Genomic DNA, 17,868 nt, shown 5'->3' with positions numbered 1-17,868 from the left:
TTCCCATATTTGAAGTCCCCTACCACAGGTGGTCCCTAAGCCCCTCTGGTCTGAATGCCCATTACTTTTCACTGGTCTGAATAACAACTGGCAGTACTGTTTCCCAGGCTCCAGCCATATTTCCATTCTTGGAGCTTCTTCTGCCCCAACCCCTTCCTCTTAGCCTCACGTAGCCAGCTGCCTCCTGCCCTTGACATGTCCCTCTTGCCCAGAGTCATAGCTCTGGGCCTTCACAGATATCCAGGAACCAGGTAGTATATGTGCCTGTGGCATTGAAAGGCAGTTGTGAAGGCAGTATTTAATTTCCTTTTTATTAGTCTCTGACCCAGCCCTACTAGACTGTAAGACCATTTGTAGGCATGTTTACTACATGCTTCAGCACCCAGCAGAGTGCTAGGCCTTGGGCCTGATAAATATTTGTGAAATGATGGATGTCTGCAGTTTCATTCACTTGTCCTCTTTTTACTTCTTTGAGTTCTTTTCAAACCACCTTAATCCTCCTTTATTTAATTCCACGTGTTTTGGTAAAGGTCTCTTTGAGAAGAGAATACTTTTCTGATGCCTATTCCTATTCTAACTGAAAGTATTAAAAAATTTTAGCCAACTATGGCAGGACTTGGACTATATTTTCTGGTTCCTTCTATCCTCAAGAATTGCTTTTGATTAAATTAACAGCTTCTATGTTCTGTGATGTTTGACTGTCTCAACTATATAGATCTTGAATCCATGTAAGAGTACTTGATGCTGAGGCCTGCTTCTTTGAGTTGTTTAGTTTGGCTTCTGGCACAAAACTGGTCTGAGGTGCTGCCTTTAACTTAACCATTAGGGTTTTGCTGAGCAGGGGCAAACTGTTGGGACTCATATGCTCCCCGTAGTACAGTACAGCTGATCAGAGCCTTTTTTGCCTTGCAGGAATCGATAGCAGGTACAATGAAGGCTGCAGAGAGCTGGCAAATTATCTTCTGTTTGGTTTGTACAATCAGAATACCAGTGATTTTGAGAAAACAGGGTTTTCTGAAGAAGTTCTAGATGGTAAGTATATATTGGTGAACTCTGTGTGAGAGAGGAGTAAGTGATTTAGTACTTTGGATTCTTATTTCATGGCCTTTTTATGGAAAAATATGATCAAATTTAAAATAGCCTGAAGATCCAGTAAATTTTTGCTTTTTTTATTAATGAAAAACGACATTTCTTCTTTGCTGATACGTTAAGTAATACGCTCTGTCGGTTACCTGCTGGATTATAAGAGACTAGTGACAAGTAGTTTTCAGAGTATGTTTACTAGATAAATAGGTTTTAGAGGAAAAAAGTAAACATCAGTGTTTGGCTTTATATCTTCTTGGCAAGGCACTAGTTTTCCTCTGAATTTTCCATTGCCTCTACATGCTGGGAGGTTCACATTATGTGCCTTGTCCTATGAAAGCACTTTCAGCTGTGAGTCAGGGATAAAAGCCTGCAGGCTACTCCTGCAAGGAGGACTTCATGTGGATCTTCAGCTTAGGAACAAAGCCTCTTTGTCCTGCTCTGTCTTTGGGAATTGTTTTCTGTGAGCTGTAATTTATGACGATGCCTCTGACTACAATGCAGACTTTCTGCTTACATTCCCCTTTCCTCGGCTCTTGAGACACTCACCCTGTGTTCATGCTGCTATGGGGTGATGCCCAGGAGCTATCTCTGATATCACATACTTAGCATTATGACTTGTCTGCCAGGTGGATCAGGAGACACAGGAATAGACAAATCAAAATGGATGAGAGACAGCTCTTGTGAAGCAGCTGGGGGACGCGTGAAAGCAAACATCTGATGTTGAAATAATCTTGCCATGGATCTAATACAGTGATTCTCAACTGGGGGCAGTTTTATCCCCCAGGGGACATTTGGCAATATCTGAAGACACTTTTGATTGTCACAACTGGGCAGAGTGGATAGAGGCCAGAGATGCTACTAAACATCCTACAACGCATACACAGGACAGCTCCCCACAACAAAGAATGATCTGGTCTAAACTGTCAGTAGTGCTGAAGGTGAAGAACCCTGGCCTAGTGTATGTGAAAATTCTTCTGTAGTAAAGTCCTTAATAGTATCTATCCTTATAGATTGGTGAAAGATTTTCTTTTTATTAGAAAGTGCAGAAAACAGGGTGAAATTATTCCTTCTGTTAATTTTTTTTCAATTCAAATTTAGTTTCAGATTTTGATTTTAAAAAATGCTTTCTTACACTGTAAAACATATACTGGTTTGGAAAGAATTCATCTTGGCAGCTCATTTAGACAGTTACAAAAAGGCAGATACTTGTACCAACCACACATTTCACTGCAGTCAAGGTTGCTAAGGACATTGCAGTACTGAAATTAAGGAAGTAGTTTAAATCCTCAGAGGTGCTCCTTTTTGCTTATCTTTGTCTTTATCCTGTCACCTAGCACAATGCGTGCTTATAAAGTAAGCGTTTTCTTCCAAATTAATAAATTCATTTTTAAATCCAAGTAGCTGGAAAGCTGAGTTCACCAGATTTATCTTCTACATTACAATCCCTAATTATCTGAGAGAAAAAGAGGCAAACACGAAGGATTTATTTTAAAAAGAAACTTTTAAAATAGTTTACGTGCTCTTATGCTTTCTTTTACCTGACTGTGTACTCTGTTAAAATTTATTTGTAGTGATGACGTCAGTCTTGTGAGATCCTTAGCATGCTTCCTTAGGTTTAGTAGCTGTTGCATTATTTCTTTTACTGGATCCTAATTCTTTGCAGTATGTTACACATTAGTATAGAGTACAGTGTATACGGGAAGCCCTCAGTGACATCAAACTCTCACTATTGAGCAGGTGACCTACAGGTGATTCAGGGTGGGTCTCCCAGCAGAATGAGACGGGGCTTCTTTCTCATCCCTTGCTACCTTTTAACTCCAGCACTTAGCTGAGAGTCAGCAGTGAAGAGCCTGCTCCATACTGTGTTGCCTAGAACACCTAGGGTCTGACCAGGTGTGGAGCTCAGAGTGGCTTAAAAGGCCACCATCATGGAGCTTTATTTCATGAGGCCACCCAGCAGTGCAGTCAGCTGAGGTCAGTATTCACTGGGCTTATGTTTTTGTAGATTATGGTCTGTCACACTGTGTTACTGTGTTGGCATTGCCCTAAGCCTGCTGCATCAGTTGCTTCCTGCCCCCACGCTCCTCTCTCACTTCCAGCCATCTCCTCTAGCCCCTTCCCTAGTGTCACCTTGTTAGAAAGAGGCCTAATGACTCTGGTTTCTGAAGAGCCGTAGAATGGAGCCTCTGCTTTTCTTCTGGAAGTGTGACTGCTTTCTTTCTCAGTGTTCAAACTGTTTTAATATTCCTGCCCCGTTCCATGGCTTGTTTGTTAGTTTACTTGGTTTTATTTGCACCTTTGGGATTGCTTTATTTATTTGACCCACCACCATCAATGATTATTCCCTAAATCTGTGAGCTGCTGATCACTTGCCTCTACTTTCTTCCTCCCAGCCTTTCCTGTGTACAGAGTTTACATCTGTATACAATAACCCTTCCCAGGTTGCAAGGAAAGGGGTATCCTCGGGCCCACGATTTGCCTTGAGCTAGATGAGCCAGCAGCCAAGAGCTTTATAGACTGATGTCTGCAGGAGAACCAGTCACTGGCCATATTTGGTGCTGTTTTCCTGCCTCAGTGGCTTTTACCTGTAGAGTTTCCATTTACTATCTATCTCCACAGCAAAGTACACAGTTGAGTTTGGTACAACAAATTTTGCTGTGTTGAACTTTGTGAAACACCCTGAAGGCTGTTCTTTTGACTTATTCTACCATAACCAGAGGGCCACAGTAGTGGAAGCATAGCATGGGGATGAGGAAATGCTTGCTGTCCACACTTGAGTGTTCTACAGTCACTTTGAAGCACGTTGCCTAATTAAAGAATTTTCAGTTTAGAGTTTTGTTACATTGTTTCTGTCGTTTTAATGGTTTTACTGATTATGTGGGCAGAAGATGTCTAAAGGAAATGCTTTTGACAGTCTTGTGTTTTAACTTTGTTTTTCTTACAGATGTGATTATATTGATTAAATCAGATAGTGTCCACCTGTACTGTAATCCTATAAATTATCGCTATCTTTTACCCTATGTGGCACATTGGAGAAATCTGCATTTCCACTGCATGACTGAAAATGAGGTGAGGAGAAACGATAAAATAGGCGCTTAGAGACACTCTAAGGATATTCGTTCAGGAAAATGTATTGATAGAATGGGAACAGGAGGTCCTTAAAGAAATCAAATTGGGGAGTTCCCTGGTGGTCCAGTGGTTAGGACTCCAAGCTTCCGCTGCAGGGGGCATGGGTTTGATCCCTGGTTGTGGAACTAAGATCCCACACGCTGCGCGACATGGCCCCCCACAAAAAAAAAAATTCGTGAAATGTGGTTACACAAAAAAGGTTATTTGTTTTAGTGGAACTTTTCATATTTCATTATGAGGCTACCCTAGCAATAAATTATATGCCTGAAAGAGACAAAAAGGACGATTAAAATTGGGACCTAATAGTGGACTTGTGAACCTGCCTTCCTGCCCTACTTCTTTATCCCTGGCCTGGGTCCATTCTCTCGGGCCTAGGAACTGCCCCAGGAGAATTTGATAAGCTCTGTGACATTTCAATGTTTGGATTTCTTGGTATTTGTTTCTATTTCCCTTTAGACCCTTTTCAAAGATTTGGCTAGAAATCAAATTGGGACTTGAGATTTAGGATTTCGTGGAAATTGTGACCCAATATAGGTCCAGAACCCTTCTTTCCATATGAGCATTTGGGGGACTTTTGAGGACAAGTTTTATCTCTTGCATTTAGGTCTCTGATCCATTTTGAGTTGATTTTTGTGTGTGGTGTAAGGTAAGGGATTGACATGTTTCTGACCAGCAAACACTAAAACTTGCCTTTAAAAATACCCTCTTGATTGGAATTCCCTAGCGTTCCAGGACTCTGTGCTTTTACTGCCGAGGAAGTGGGTTCAGTCCCTGGTCAGGGAACTAAGATCCTGCAAGCCACGCAATGCGGCCAAGAAAAACAAAATAAAACAAAAGCAAACAAAAAAAACCCTCTAGGGACATTTGGGACAACTAATAAAAATGCACAGAAAATATGGGATTTTGTATGATGTCTCATGAGAGCCTGTTTCCTTTCTGTTTCCTTCTTTAGTATGAAGATGAGGAAGCTGCAGAAGAATTTAAAATTGCCAGTTTTGTAGACATGGTTCGAGACTGTAGTAGAATTGGCATTCCTTACAGCTCCCAAGGTGCGTATCTGACAGTCAGCCATTTTAGAACTTTGCTGGGATGGTGTGTGAATCGAATGTCCTTACTTCTCCTTTCAGTGGAGGCATTCAGCTGGGAAACCTGTTGATCTGTTTTCACTAAAGGCAGAGATGATCAAGCAGAATGAAATTTGGGAACTTTCCTATGCAAGCTTGTGTTCATAACTGAAGTTTCTGCAGCAACACAGCATGCTACCAGCAGCAGTCAGAAGAACTGATAAAGGATTTACCACAGTTGCCATCTATGCTATACCACTTATTATACTTGAAGTGTAGATATGGGGCCTCTTGCTAATAAGAAATAGTAATTTGGGTAGCTGTTAAAAATATGCTGACAGTGAGACTCAAAAATAATGTGTAGGGGACTTCCCTGGTGGTCCAGTGGTTAAGACTCTGTGCTTCCAGTGCAGGGGGCACGGGTTCGATCCCTGGTCTGGGAACTAAGATCCCACATGCCAACACGGCATGGCCGAAAAAAAAAAGTGTGAAAACAGAGGGAAAAAATCAACAAGCTTAGCAGTGTTTGTATCTTATTTATAAAAAAAAAAACTTTGCACATTGAAGCTTGTTGTTATAGGAAAAGAAAAATTTTGATTTGGTAATTTTCCCTTGAGGAAGTTGGTTAGCTGTGTTTCTTAAGGGAAAGGAGCCAAGTTTTGGTCTGTTAATAAATATATCCACTTAGTGATACAAGTCAGATGTAGTAGGCCACTATTTATTTATTTATTTACTTATTTACTTACTTAGGAAACCAGAATGTGAAAAAATACTGTAGAGAAATCTGAATTTTTGTAACTTGTTTGTGTATCTGGTTCAGTTTTATTTTGCTTGATGAGGCTGTGGTGAACTTGTGAGAAATGATGTCTAATGACCACATTAGATCAGGTTTAGACTGCTGTATCCAGGACGGTATTTGATACATGTTGTACTTGATTCCTCTAGGTCACTTGCAGATATTTGATATGTTTGTAGTGGAGAAATGGCCAATTGTACAGGCCTTTGCACTTGAGGGCATTGGAGGGGATGGATTTTTTACCATGAAATACGAGGTATGTATGAAAAACAGTGTGCCTGGTTTTTGTCTACCACTGGGCTGTTTTTATGAAGGCCCACAATGTGGGTGTTCATTATAACACTCTGAAAAGCTGGCAGTGACTGCAAAGGGCATGGAGCAAGTTAAAAGACTTGAAATGGAAAATAGTTGCTATTTAAGGCTAGTCCCCAAACTGAGCTCCTGTGCCCTTTATTCTTGGAGTTCCTCTCTGTCCTCCTTCCTCTTCTTTCCCCATTCTAAGTTCACTGTAGCACCCTAGGCTGACTCCTCTTATAGCTTTTATCGTCCTATGTCACCCACATTTGTCACACCCACTCACTCATTCACCCACCCCTGGTCTCTGGATTAGAAGCTCCTTGAGAACAAAAGCATTCTTGTTGTTTGTAGCTCAGAAGTTCATATAATTTAACTGTTCAAGAGCAATGAAAGGAGCAATGAGAATTTTGTATAAGTACTGTGTACTAGAGGAATAAAAGGATTAGCTTTTGTGGTAAGAACAGTATCTTTTATTTCAGTATTCTTTGCATCTAGAAGATGACCAGTAAATATTTGTTAAGTGAATTAATGAATGAGACTGGGAGAGGGGATCACCCAGGGTACATATTAGGGCGGATGACCTGGTATCCGCATGCCTCCATAGGATCCCCAATGAAATGACCTGCCCCCAGTACAGGAAACCAGGGAGAAGGAACATTGACATGCTAGAAATGGGGACATACTCTTAGGGATAGGAGTAAGTGGGACCTTTGGAAGCAAGGCCCAGGGCTAATTCCTACCCCCTTCTGAGAAGTAGCAGTGTCCCTAAGAAATGTTTGGAGGCTCACCTGACAAACCCTGTAATGTAGAGGAACATGGGCTGTAGGGATGAAGAGACACACACCACATCAGCCCTACTTTTCTTGCTCCAAACCAGTTTTCTCACATTGACCACAGGTAGCAGAACATCAACAAGGCTGTGGGAGCTGCCCCTGGTAGCATCTAATGCTCTCTAATTTAGAAGAAGAGGGACTTGAAAGGAGGCAAGCCACAGGAGGTAGAGAGGAAGCTTAAAATTTTTAGTGATAATGGTAATGTTTATTTTTAATTAATTGTATAAACTAGGCATTTTTACTGTCTCGTATACTCCAGGCACTGTTCTAAGCATTTTGCATGAATTAACTTTAATTCTTACAATAATCCTCTGAAGTAGGTACTATTACCATCCCTATTTTATGGGAAGTTTAAATGAATTTCCCAAAGTCACAGAGCTAGTAGCCTGTGAGTGGCAGGGCTAGGGCCCAGTAAAGAGAGTCTGGCTTCAAAGCCTGTGCTCCTAACCCCTGGGCTGCCACTAGATTAGCGTTAGAAAGCAGTGCACTAGGAGGCTGTACAATTCATGCAGCTCAAATGGGGCAGGCCTCTGGCTTCTGCCTTAAAGTGCATCACACCATGAAGTCAAATCCAGGTAATGTAGATTTTTCCTGTAGGGTGGTGTTTTTAGGGGATGGGATGGGCAGTGAGGAGGAAACAGCACACATCATATTTTAAGAGTTATTACTATAAGTCTTCTCTCCAGATCCCTTTCTTCAGATCCTGCCCTTCTCTGTAGCCACTAATTTTCATTCTCTCAGATACTTTCCTTTCGTCTCCATCTCATTTCCCTTGACCTCACTTCTCTTCCTTACCCTGTCCTTCCTGGTCGTTTAAGGTATGGAGCAGTTTGGCCTACTGATCAGCTCTGCCATTATACTGTACTTCTCTCTGATTCACATATTAAAGGCCTGATAACTGCCTGAGCCAGAAAAGTTCTTGCCTCCTTTGAAAGCTAGGAGGAGAACTACAGATACTTACAACTTAATTTTTTAAACTTTTTTACTGTATGCTCATACCCAGAAGAAAATCCTTAATTCAGAGGATGTTTTTATCCCTGATGTGGTAGGTGCCAGCATGAGAAAGGAAGCCAGACCCACACAGCATTTACTTGGTACTTAGGCTGAGCCAAACTAAGTTATGGATATAGGGAACTTTTTCTTCCTGGAAGCAGGACAGGGAAGTTCCTCTTCTAGGGCTTTCCCTGTCTCCAACTTCCTTCTTCTTACTCTCCAGCTGCTGGAACTGTATGACCTGGTAATGTAAATTTACATTAGCCAGCTCCCCAAGGGGAGGATTCTAAAATAATCCTCTGAATAATGAGAATAATTACAGAGTAAACATTCATTCACCTTTTTATGGACAAACATAAGATTTTTGTACTGAAAGGTGGGATAAACCCTATGAAAAAATTCAAAAGGTAAGAAAGAGACCATAGCATATTAGATGCAGGGATAGATCAGCATGCTTTTGAAAAATATTTTCTCCAGGAAATAAAATAAAAATTGAGAAAAATATCTCTTTGTACTTTTTAAGAATGCAGTTTGTAAAAAGAGAAATGAGATATGGTAGGTAGAGCAAACAGAATTAAAAAGGGAGATGGATGACACGAGGAAATATTGTTATAAGTCTCAAAATTCATTAGTAGAATTAAGATTTGAATTTCAAAATAGAAATCAGGGAGATTGGCCAAATGGCAGAGTAGAAAGATCCTGAGCCCACCTCCTCTCACAAGCACACCAAAATCAGAATTATTTGCAGAACAACCATCGATGAAAAAAGACCACAACCTACCAGAAAAGACCTTCTACAACTAAAGACATAAGGAACAAACCACAACAAGACAGGTAGGAAGGGCGGACTTGCGATATAGTCAGGTCCTTTTCCCCCAGGTGGGTGACCCACAACTGGAGGATAATTACATTGCAGAGGTTCTCCCACAGCAGTGAGAGTTCTGAGCCCCACATCGGGCTCCCCAGCCTGGGGGCCCTGCACTGGGAAGATGAGCTCCCAGAACATTTGACTTTTAAGGCCAGCAGGGCTTAATATCAGGAGTCCCACAGGACTGGGGGAAACAGAGACTTCATTCTTAAAGGGTGTGCACAAAATATCACACGCCCTGGGACTCAGGGCGAAAGCAGTAATTTGATAGGACCCCGGGCCAGACTTACCTGCTGGTCTTGGGGAGTCTCCAGAGAGGCAAGAGGCAACTGCAGCTCACCCTGGGGACATAGACGCTGATGGCAGCCATTCCTTGGGAGCTCCCTTCTATCATGTGGACACTGATGCTAGTGGTCGCCATTGTGGAATCCTCCCTCTGGCTCATTAGCACCAAGACCTGGCTTCAGTAGTAGCCTGTAGGGGCCAGTGCTGGGATGCCTCAAGCCAAATTAGGCAGGGGAACAGCCCCATCCATCAGCAGGCAGGCTGCCTGAAGACTTCCTGAACCCACAGCCGCCTCTAGACATGGCCCTGCCCACCAGAGGCTCAGGACCCAGCTCCACCTACCAGTGGGAAGGCACCAGTCCCAGAATCCTCTGGGCCCCAGCCCTGCCCTCCAGGAAGCCTGCTGCGGCCTTTGGACCAGTCTCACCAACCAAGGGGCAGACACCAGCTGCAAGAAAACCAGACTCCCACAGCCTGTGAATCCAGCCTGCCCAAAGCAGGCCAGACCCTGCCCTGAGACCACTTTGGCCCCGGCCCCCTGCCCACTAGCAGCCAAATACAAGCTTCAGGACACCCTGGACCCCAAACCCAACTGTGTCAGGACCCCCCCCCCACACACACACACACCAGTGATCTGTCTGCATCTGGGATCCCTAGGCCTAGAAACCAGACTCCAGGACCCAGGTCTGCCTGCCAGTAGTCTGGTACTAACTCCAGGACCTGGCTTCACCCATCAGTGGACAGGCAACAACCCTGGAGTCTTCTGGACCCTGACTCTACCTACCAGTGAGCCAGCACTAGTTCTGGGGCTCCCTGAGGTTTTCCAGCCCCACCAACCAGCAGCCGGCAGCCTCTGCACAAGGCAGGGCCTGGCAACCAACTGGACCAGGCGCCAACAAAGCCTACCACATCACCCAAATGCCCTCTACAAAAGAAGGACCCACACAGCCCTCATGGGAGAACCCCTAGAGCATATAGCTTGGGTGACGAGGGGAGTGCACTGCCGGGATGCATAGGATGTCTCCTACAGAAGACCACTTCTCCAAAGTTGGGAAACATAATTAACCTACCAGATAAATAAAAATACAAACAGCAACTTAGGCAAAATGAGGTGACAGAGGAACATGTTCCAGTCAAAGGAATAAGATAAAACCCCAGAAGATGAATTAAGTGAAGTGAAAAAGACAATCTTCCCAAGAAAGAGTGCAGGGTAATGATCATAAAGATGATCAAAGAATGTGGGTGGGGCTTCCCTGGTGGCTCAGTGGTTAAGAATCATCCTGCCAATGCAGGGGACACGGGTTTGATCCCTGGTCCAGGAAGATCCCACATGCCGCGGAGCATCTAAGCCCGTGGGCCACAACTACTGAGCCTGTGCTCTAGAGCCCGCGAGCCACAACTACTGAAGCCCGCATGCCACAACTGCTGAAGCCCGCACACCTAGAGCCCGTGCTCCTCAACAAGAGAAGCCACAGCAATGAGAAGCCTGCGCACCGCAATGAAGAGTAGCCCCCGCTCGCCACAACTAAAGAAAGCCCACGCGTGGCAACGAAGACCCAACACAGCCAAAAAAATAAATTAAAAAAAAAAAAAAGAATGTGGGTGAAGAATGGATGTACAGAGCGAGAAATTAGAAGTTTTTAACAAAGAGTTAGAAAATATAAAGAACAGCCAGAGATGACGAATACAATAACGGAAATGAAAAATACATTAGAAGGAATCATCAGTATATTAAGTGATACAGAAGAATGAATCAGCGAGCTGGAAGACAAAGTAGTGGAAATCACTGATGCTGAACAGAAAAAAGAATGAAATGAAGACAGTTTAAGAGACCTCTGGGACAACATCAAGCGCACTAATATTTGCATTATAGGGGTCTTAGAAGGAGAAGAGAGAGAGAAAGGTGCTAAGAACATACTTGAAGACATAATAGCTGAAAACTTCCCTAACCTGGAATAGGTTACAGTTATCCACATCCAGGAATTGCAGAGTCCCATACAGGATTAACCCAAAGAGGAACACACCAAGACACATTATAATTAAAATGGCAAAAATTAAAGAGAGAATATTAAAAGTGGCAAGACAAAAGGAACAAATAACATACAAGGGAACTCCCATAAAGCTGTGAGCTGATTTTTCAGCAGAAACTCTGCAGGCCAGAAGGGAGTGCCATGATAAATTTAAAGTGACAAAAGGGAAAAACCTACAAGCACAAATACACTACTCAGTAAGGCTCTCATGCATATTTGTTGGTGAGAGCAAACGCTTTATAGACAAGCAAAAGCTAAAAGAGTTCACCACCAAACCAGCTTCACAACCAATGTTAAAGAACTTCTCTAGGTGAAAAAGAAAAGGCCACAACTAGAAACATGAAAATTATGAAATGAAAAAGCTCATCAGTAAAGGAAAACATACAATAAAGATAGGAAATCATCCATGCACAAACCTAGTAGAAAGCTGAAAAGACAAAAGTAGTAAAATCCACAATATCCACAAATATACACAATAAGCACTTAAGGGATACACAGAAGAATTAGATGTAAAATGTGATGTTGTTTTGCCGAAAGCCTGCTTTCGGTTTTAAGGTTTGTTGGATTCGCTGGCAAAATAACCACTTGTTTCACACAAATAAACAGCTTTAATCCTTTAATGAAAGATGACTTAGCTTAATTTTAATATACAATCATTAGAAGGAAAGGAATAAGAATATTAGAGAAACATAACACGGTATATATACATCACAGAATTGGGCCGACACCTACTTCCAGATCCAAACAGCAGCTGGGAAGTCCTGAGTAACAGCAGTCTGGAGCCCCAGTTGGGAAAGGTCCCGGGCGGTGCATCCATCCCATGGGTGAGACTTCAGATCAGAGTTCCAGGGGCTTCCATTTGTAATTCCAGGCCACAAACTGATATCAGTTTGCGTGCCAAAATGCAGCTCTGGATTTACTTTAGCAATGCTGTTTCTTTCACCATGTGGGTCACAAGATTTTCCAGACCCCAGGGGACTGGCCAGGTCCCAGGGCTCAAGAAATTCCAAGACCCACTCCCTTTCTTTTTTTTTTTTTTTAATTCTTGGTTTTTTCGGCACGTACTTTAAATTTATTTATTTATTTATTTATTTTTGGGTGTGTTGGGTCTTCGTTTCTGTGCAAGGGCTTTCTTTAGTTGCGGCAAGCGGGGGCCACTCTTCATCGTGGTGCACGGGCCTCTCACTGTCGCGACCTCTTGTTGCGGAGCACAGGCTCCAGACGCGCAGGCTCAGTAGTCGTGGCTTACGGGCCCAGTTGTTCCGCGGCATGTGGGATCTTCCCAGACCAGGGCTCGAACCCGTGTCCCCTGCATTGGCAGGCAGATTCTCAACCACTGCGCCACCAGGGAAGCCCTCCCTTTCTTATTGTGAGTGCTACTTGCCTTGCTAGCAGCAATTGTTAGGTGTGCAAGCAAGCGTGCAGTCCAGGCTGGGTCACAGGTCAGTCAGAGGCCTGCTTCTGCATCTGAAGCCTGAACAAGACTACTTTATTAATTTTCCCAACAGATACCAAAAACAGTCATAGTGAGGGGAGGAGAGTACAAACTGTGGGATTGTTAAAATGCTTTTGAAATTAAGAGATCAACAACTTAAAACAATCAAGTATGTAAATAGATTGCTATATAAAAACCTCATGGTAACCACAAACTAAAAGTCTGTAATGCATATGCACAAAAAAGAAAAATCCAAACATAACACTAAAGATAGTCACCAAGTCACAAGAGAACAAAAGAAGAAAAAGGGGAAAAAAGACCTACAAATGCAATCCCAAAACAATTAACAAAATGGCAATAAGAACATACATATCAATAATTACCTTAAATGTAAATGGACTGACTGCTCCAATCAGAAGACACAGAGTAGCTGAATGGATACAAAAACAAGACCTTTATATATGCTGCCTACAAGAGGCTTCACTTCAGGTCTAAAGACACACACAGACTGAAAGTGAGGGGATGGATAAAGGTATTCCATGCAAATGGAAATTAACAGAAAGCCAGGGTAGCAATACTTATATCAGACAAAATAGACCCTAAAATAAAGGCTGTTATAAGAGACGAAGAAGGACACTACATAATAATCAAGGAATCAATCCAAGGAGAAGATATAACAATTATATACGCACCCAACATAGGAGCACCTAAATAAAGCAAATATTAATGGACATAAAGGGAGAAATCAACAGTAACACAATAATAGCAGAGGACTTTACCACCCCGCTTACATCAATGGACAGATCATCCAGACAGAAAATCAATAAGGAAGCACTGGCCTTAAATGACACATTAGACCAAATAGACTTAATTGATATAGAGCATTCCATCCAAAAGCAGCAGAATACACATTCTTTTCAAGTGCCCATGGAACATTCTCCAGGATAGGTCACATACTAGGCCACAAAACAAGCCTTGGTAAATTTAAGAAAATTGAAATCATATCAAGCATCTTTTCCAACCACAACACTGACTAGAAACCAGCTACAAGGAAAAAAACTGCAAAAACCACAAAACACATGGAGCGTTAACAATATGCTACTAAACAATGAATGGATCACTGAAGAAATCAAAAAGGAAATAAAAAAGGAAATAAAAAATTACCTAGAGACAAATGAAAATGAAAACATGATGATCCAAAACCTATGGGACACAGCAAAAGCAGTTCTAAGGGGGAAGTTTGTAGCGATACAAGCTTACCTCAGGAAACAAGAAAAATCTCAAATAAACAACCTAACCTTACACCTAAAGGAGCTAGAGAAAGAAGAACAAACAAAACCCAACGTTAGTGGAAGGAAAAAAGTCATAAAGATGGCAGAAATAAATGAAATAGAGATTTTTTTAAAAATAGAAAAGATAGATGAAACTAAAAGCTGGTTCTTTGAAAAGATAAAATTGATGAGTCTTTAGCCAGACTCATCAAGAAAAAAGGGAGAGGGCCCAAATCAATAATACCAGAAATGAAAAAGAAGAAGTTACAGCCTACACCACAGGAATACAAAGGATCATAAGAGACCACTACGAGCAACTATACATCAATAAAATGGACAAACTAGAAGAAATGGACCAATTCTTAAAAAGGTACAATCTCCCAAGACTGAACCAGGAAGAAATAAAAAATATGAACAGACCAATTACCACTACTAAAATTGAATCAAAAACAAACAAAAACCAAAACAAAACAAAAACACTCCCAGAAAACAATAGTCCAGGACCAGATGGCTTTACAGGTGAGTTCTACCAAACATTTAGAGAAGAATTAACACCTGTCCTTCTGAAACTATTCCAGAAAATTGCAGAGAAAGAACACTTCCAAAATCATTCTATGAGGCCAACATCACCTGATACCAAAACCAGACTAAGATATCATAAAAAAAGAAAATAACAGGCCAGTATCACTGACGAACATAGATGCAAAACTCGTCAACAAAATCATCAACTGAATCCAACAGCACATTAAAAGGATCATACATCATGATCAAGTGGGATCTATCAATGGAAATTTTCAGTATCTGCAAATCAATCAGTGTGATACATCACATTAACAAGTTGAAGACTAAAAACCATATGATCATCTCAACAGATGCAGAAAAGGCAAAATTCAATATCCGTTTATGATTAAAAACCCTCCAAAAAGTGGGCATAGAGGGAGCATACCTCAACATAATAAAGGCCATTTATGACAAAAACGGAATCCAAATTGGAAAGGAAGAAGTAAAGCTTTCACTGTTTGCGGATGACATAATACTATACATAGAAAATCCTAAAGACACTACCAGAAAACTGCTAGAGCTCATCAATGAATTTGGTGAAGTTGCAGGTTACAAAATTAATATACAGAAATCTGTTGCATTTCTGTACACTAACAATGAACTATCACAAAGAGAAATTAAGGAAACAATCCCATCTACCATTGCATCAAAAAGAATAAAATACCTAGGAATAAATCTACCTAAAGAGGTAAAAGACCTATTCTCAGAAAACTATACGACACTGATGAAAGAAATTAAAGATGACCCAAATGGAAAGATATATACCGTGGTCTTGGATTGGAAGAAGTAATATTGTTAAAATGACCATACTACCCTAGGCAATCTACGGATTCGGTTCAATCCCTATCAAAATACCAATGGCATTTTTCACGGAACTAGAGCAAATAATTTTAAAATTTGTATGGAAACACAGTAGACCCCAAAGAGCCAAAACAGTCTTGAGAAAGAAGAACAGAGCTGGAGGAATCACAGTCCCTGACTTCAGACTGTACTACAAAGCTGCAGTAATAACAGCAGTATGGTACTGGAACACAGACACATAGATCAGTGGAACAGAATAGAGAGCCCAGCAGTAAACCCATGCACTTATGGGCAATTAATCTACATCAAAAGAGGCAAGAATATACAATGGAAAGAAGACAGTCTCCAATAAGTGGTGCTGGGAAAACTAGACAGCTACATGTAAAAGAATGAAATTAGAACATTGTCTAACACCATATACAAAAATAAACTCAAAGTGGATTAAAGACCTAAGTGTAAGGCTGGAAACCATAAAACCCCTAGCGGAAAACCTAGGCAGAACACTCTGACATAAATTGTAGCAATACTTTTTTGGATCTGCCTCCTAATGCAAAGGAAGTAACAGCAAATAAAATAAATTAAAAATAAACAAGTCAGACCTAATTAAACTTAAAAGCTTTTGCACAGCAAAGGAAACCATCAACAAAATGAAAACCTAGTGAATGGGAGAAGATATTTGCAAATGATACAACTGATAAGAATTAATATCCAGAATATATAAAAAGCTCATACAACTCCACATCCAAAAAACAAACAACCCAATCAAAAAATGGGCAGAAGTCCTAAACAGACATTTCCCCAAAGAAGACATACAGATGGCCAACAGGCATGTGAAAAGATGCTCAACATCGCTATCATCAGGGAAATGCAACTCAAAACCACAATGAGATATCACCTCACATTTGTCAGAATGACTGTCATCGAAAAGAACACAAATAAATGTTGGTGAGGATGTGGAGAAAAGGGAACCCATCATACACCGTTGGTGGAAGTGTAAATTGGTAGAGCCACTGTGGAAAACAGTATGGAGGTTCCTCAAAAAACTAAAAATATAACTATCTTATATCCCAGCAATTCCACTCCTGGATATACATTCGAAAAAAAACCCCAAAACTCTAACTCAAAAAGATACATGCACCCCAGTGTTCACAGCAACATTATTTACAGTTGTCAATATATGGAAGCAACCTAAGTGTCCATCAGTAGATGAATGGATAAAGAAGATATGGTGTATATAATATATACAATGGAATACTGCTCAGCCATAAAAAAAGAATGAAAACTTGCCATTTGCAACAACATGGATGGATTTGGATGGTATTATGCTAAGTGAAATAAGTCAGAGAAAGACAAATATGATATCATTTTATGTGGAATCTAAAAAATACAACAAACTAGTGAATAAAATGAAAAAGAAATAGACTCACAGATATAAAGAACTAACTAGTTGTTACCAGTGGGGAGGAGCAATATTAGGGGTAGGGGAATAAGAGGTACAAACTATTATGTATAAAATAAGCTACAAGGATATATTGTACAGCACAGGGAATATAGCCAATATTTTATAATAACTGTAAATGCAGTATAAGCTTTAAAAATTGTGAATCACTATATTGTACACTTGTAACTTACGTGATTTTGCACATCAACTATACTTCAATATAAATAAATAAATTTTAAAAATAGAAATCAAATTCAGTACCTCAAAAATCTAATCAGTTGACACACTTGTAAACCTGTTCCACAGTACAGAGGAAGGAGCCAAATAGGTTAAGTCAGTGAGGAAGAAGGTGATAAAATGGAGGATAGAGAATGGAAATTGGTGATATCAAAAATGAATTAATTGAAGGTTATGTAGTAGTCTGTGTCGTCCTCCCCACCTCCCGAGTGATAAACAACCAGAAATTTACCAACTGCCACCCACTAGGAAAAACAAGGAACAAGGTGAGTGGATGGGTGGGGTTTCTCTATAGAAACTGAAAAAACAAAGAGAACTCATTGGGTAGTGTAGCTTTTGATGGCTGAGGGTAAAGCTCTCTATCTACACTTTCACACTTAGAATATGAGGGAGTAGAGATCCTATTAACTGCCTCCTGCCTGTCTACTCTCCCTATAAAACTTCCTGGTAGTTGACAAGCTCTGCTGAGAGCAGAAAGCTTCCAATCAGCCTTTTCATTTGAAAATATAAACAGGCAGTGAAAGTTCACCACACATTTGATTAAATACCTGTAATTCGAAAGAAAAAGATCAAGATTCTTTTAAAACTCTGATTGATTAAGGCCAAAGATGATTTATGATATAGAGGAAAAGTTAAGATACAAAACTCTCCTTAGGATGCCCGGAGAAATGTAAGATTTGGTGACTTATTACAATAAGTGTTATTTTGTGATAAATGAATATAAGGAAAATATGAGCTCTG

At 40.9% G+C, this 17,868-nt stretch overlaps 1 protein-coding gene across 3 annotated transcripts in view; it reads left to right on the top strand.

Moving 5' to 3' along the window:
- Positions 1 to 17,868, top strand: part of DNAAF9 (dynein axonemal assembly factor 9) — a 152,448-nt gene that overhangs the window by 32,000 nt on the left and 102,580 nt on the right. For 2 of the 3 annotated variants that reach the window (XM_082428908.1, XM_082428907.1), the window contains exons 3-6: positions 913 to 1,032; positions 4,031 to 4,155; positions 5,168 to 5,264; positions 6,225 to 6,331. In XM_082428908.1, coding sequence (XP_082285034.1) covers positions 913 to 1,032; positions 4,031 to 4,155; positions 5,168 to 5,264; positions 6,225 to 6,331 — 449 coding nt within the window. The remainder of the gene's footprint in view (positions 1 to 912; positions 1,033 to 4,030; positions 4,156 to 5,167; positions 5,265 to 6,224; positions 6,332 to 17,868) is intronic. The other variant, XM_082428909.1, reaches the window with a different exon arrangement.

The sequence above is a fragment of the Balaenoptera physalus genome (genome assembly GCF_965194825.1).
Source record: "Balaenoptera physalus genome assembly, chromosome: 16".
Classification (NCBI taxonomy): Eukaryota; Metazoa; Chordata; class Mammalia; order Artiodactyla; family Balaenopteridae; genus Balaenoptera; species Balaenoptera physalus.
The sequence above is the reverse complement of the archived record's forward strand: the minus strand, read 5'-3'. Positions and strand labels throughout refer to the sequence as shown.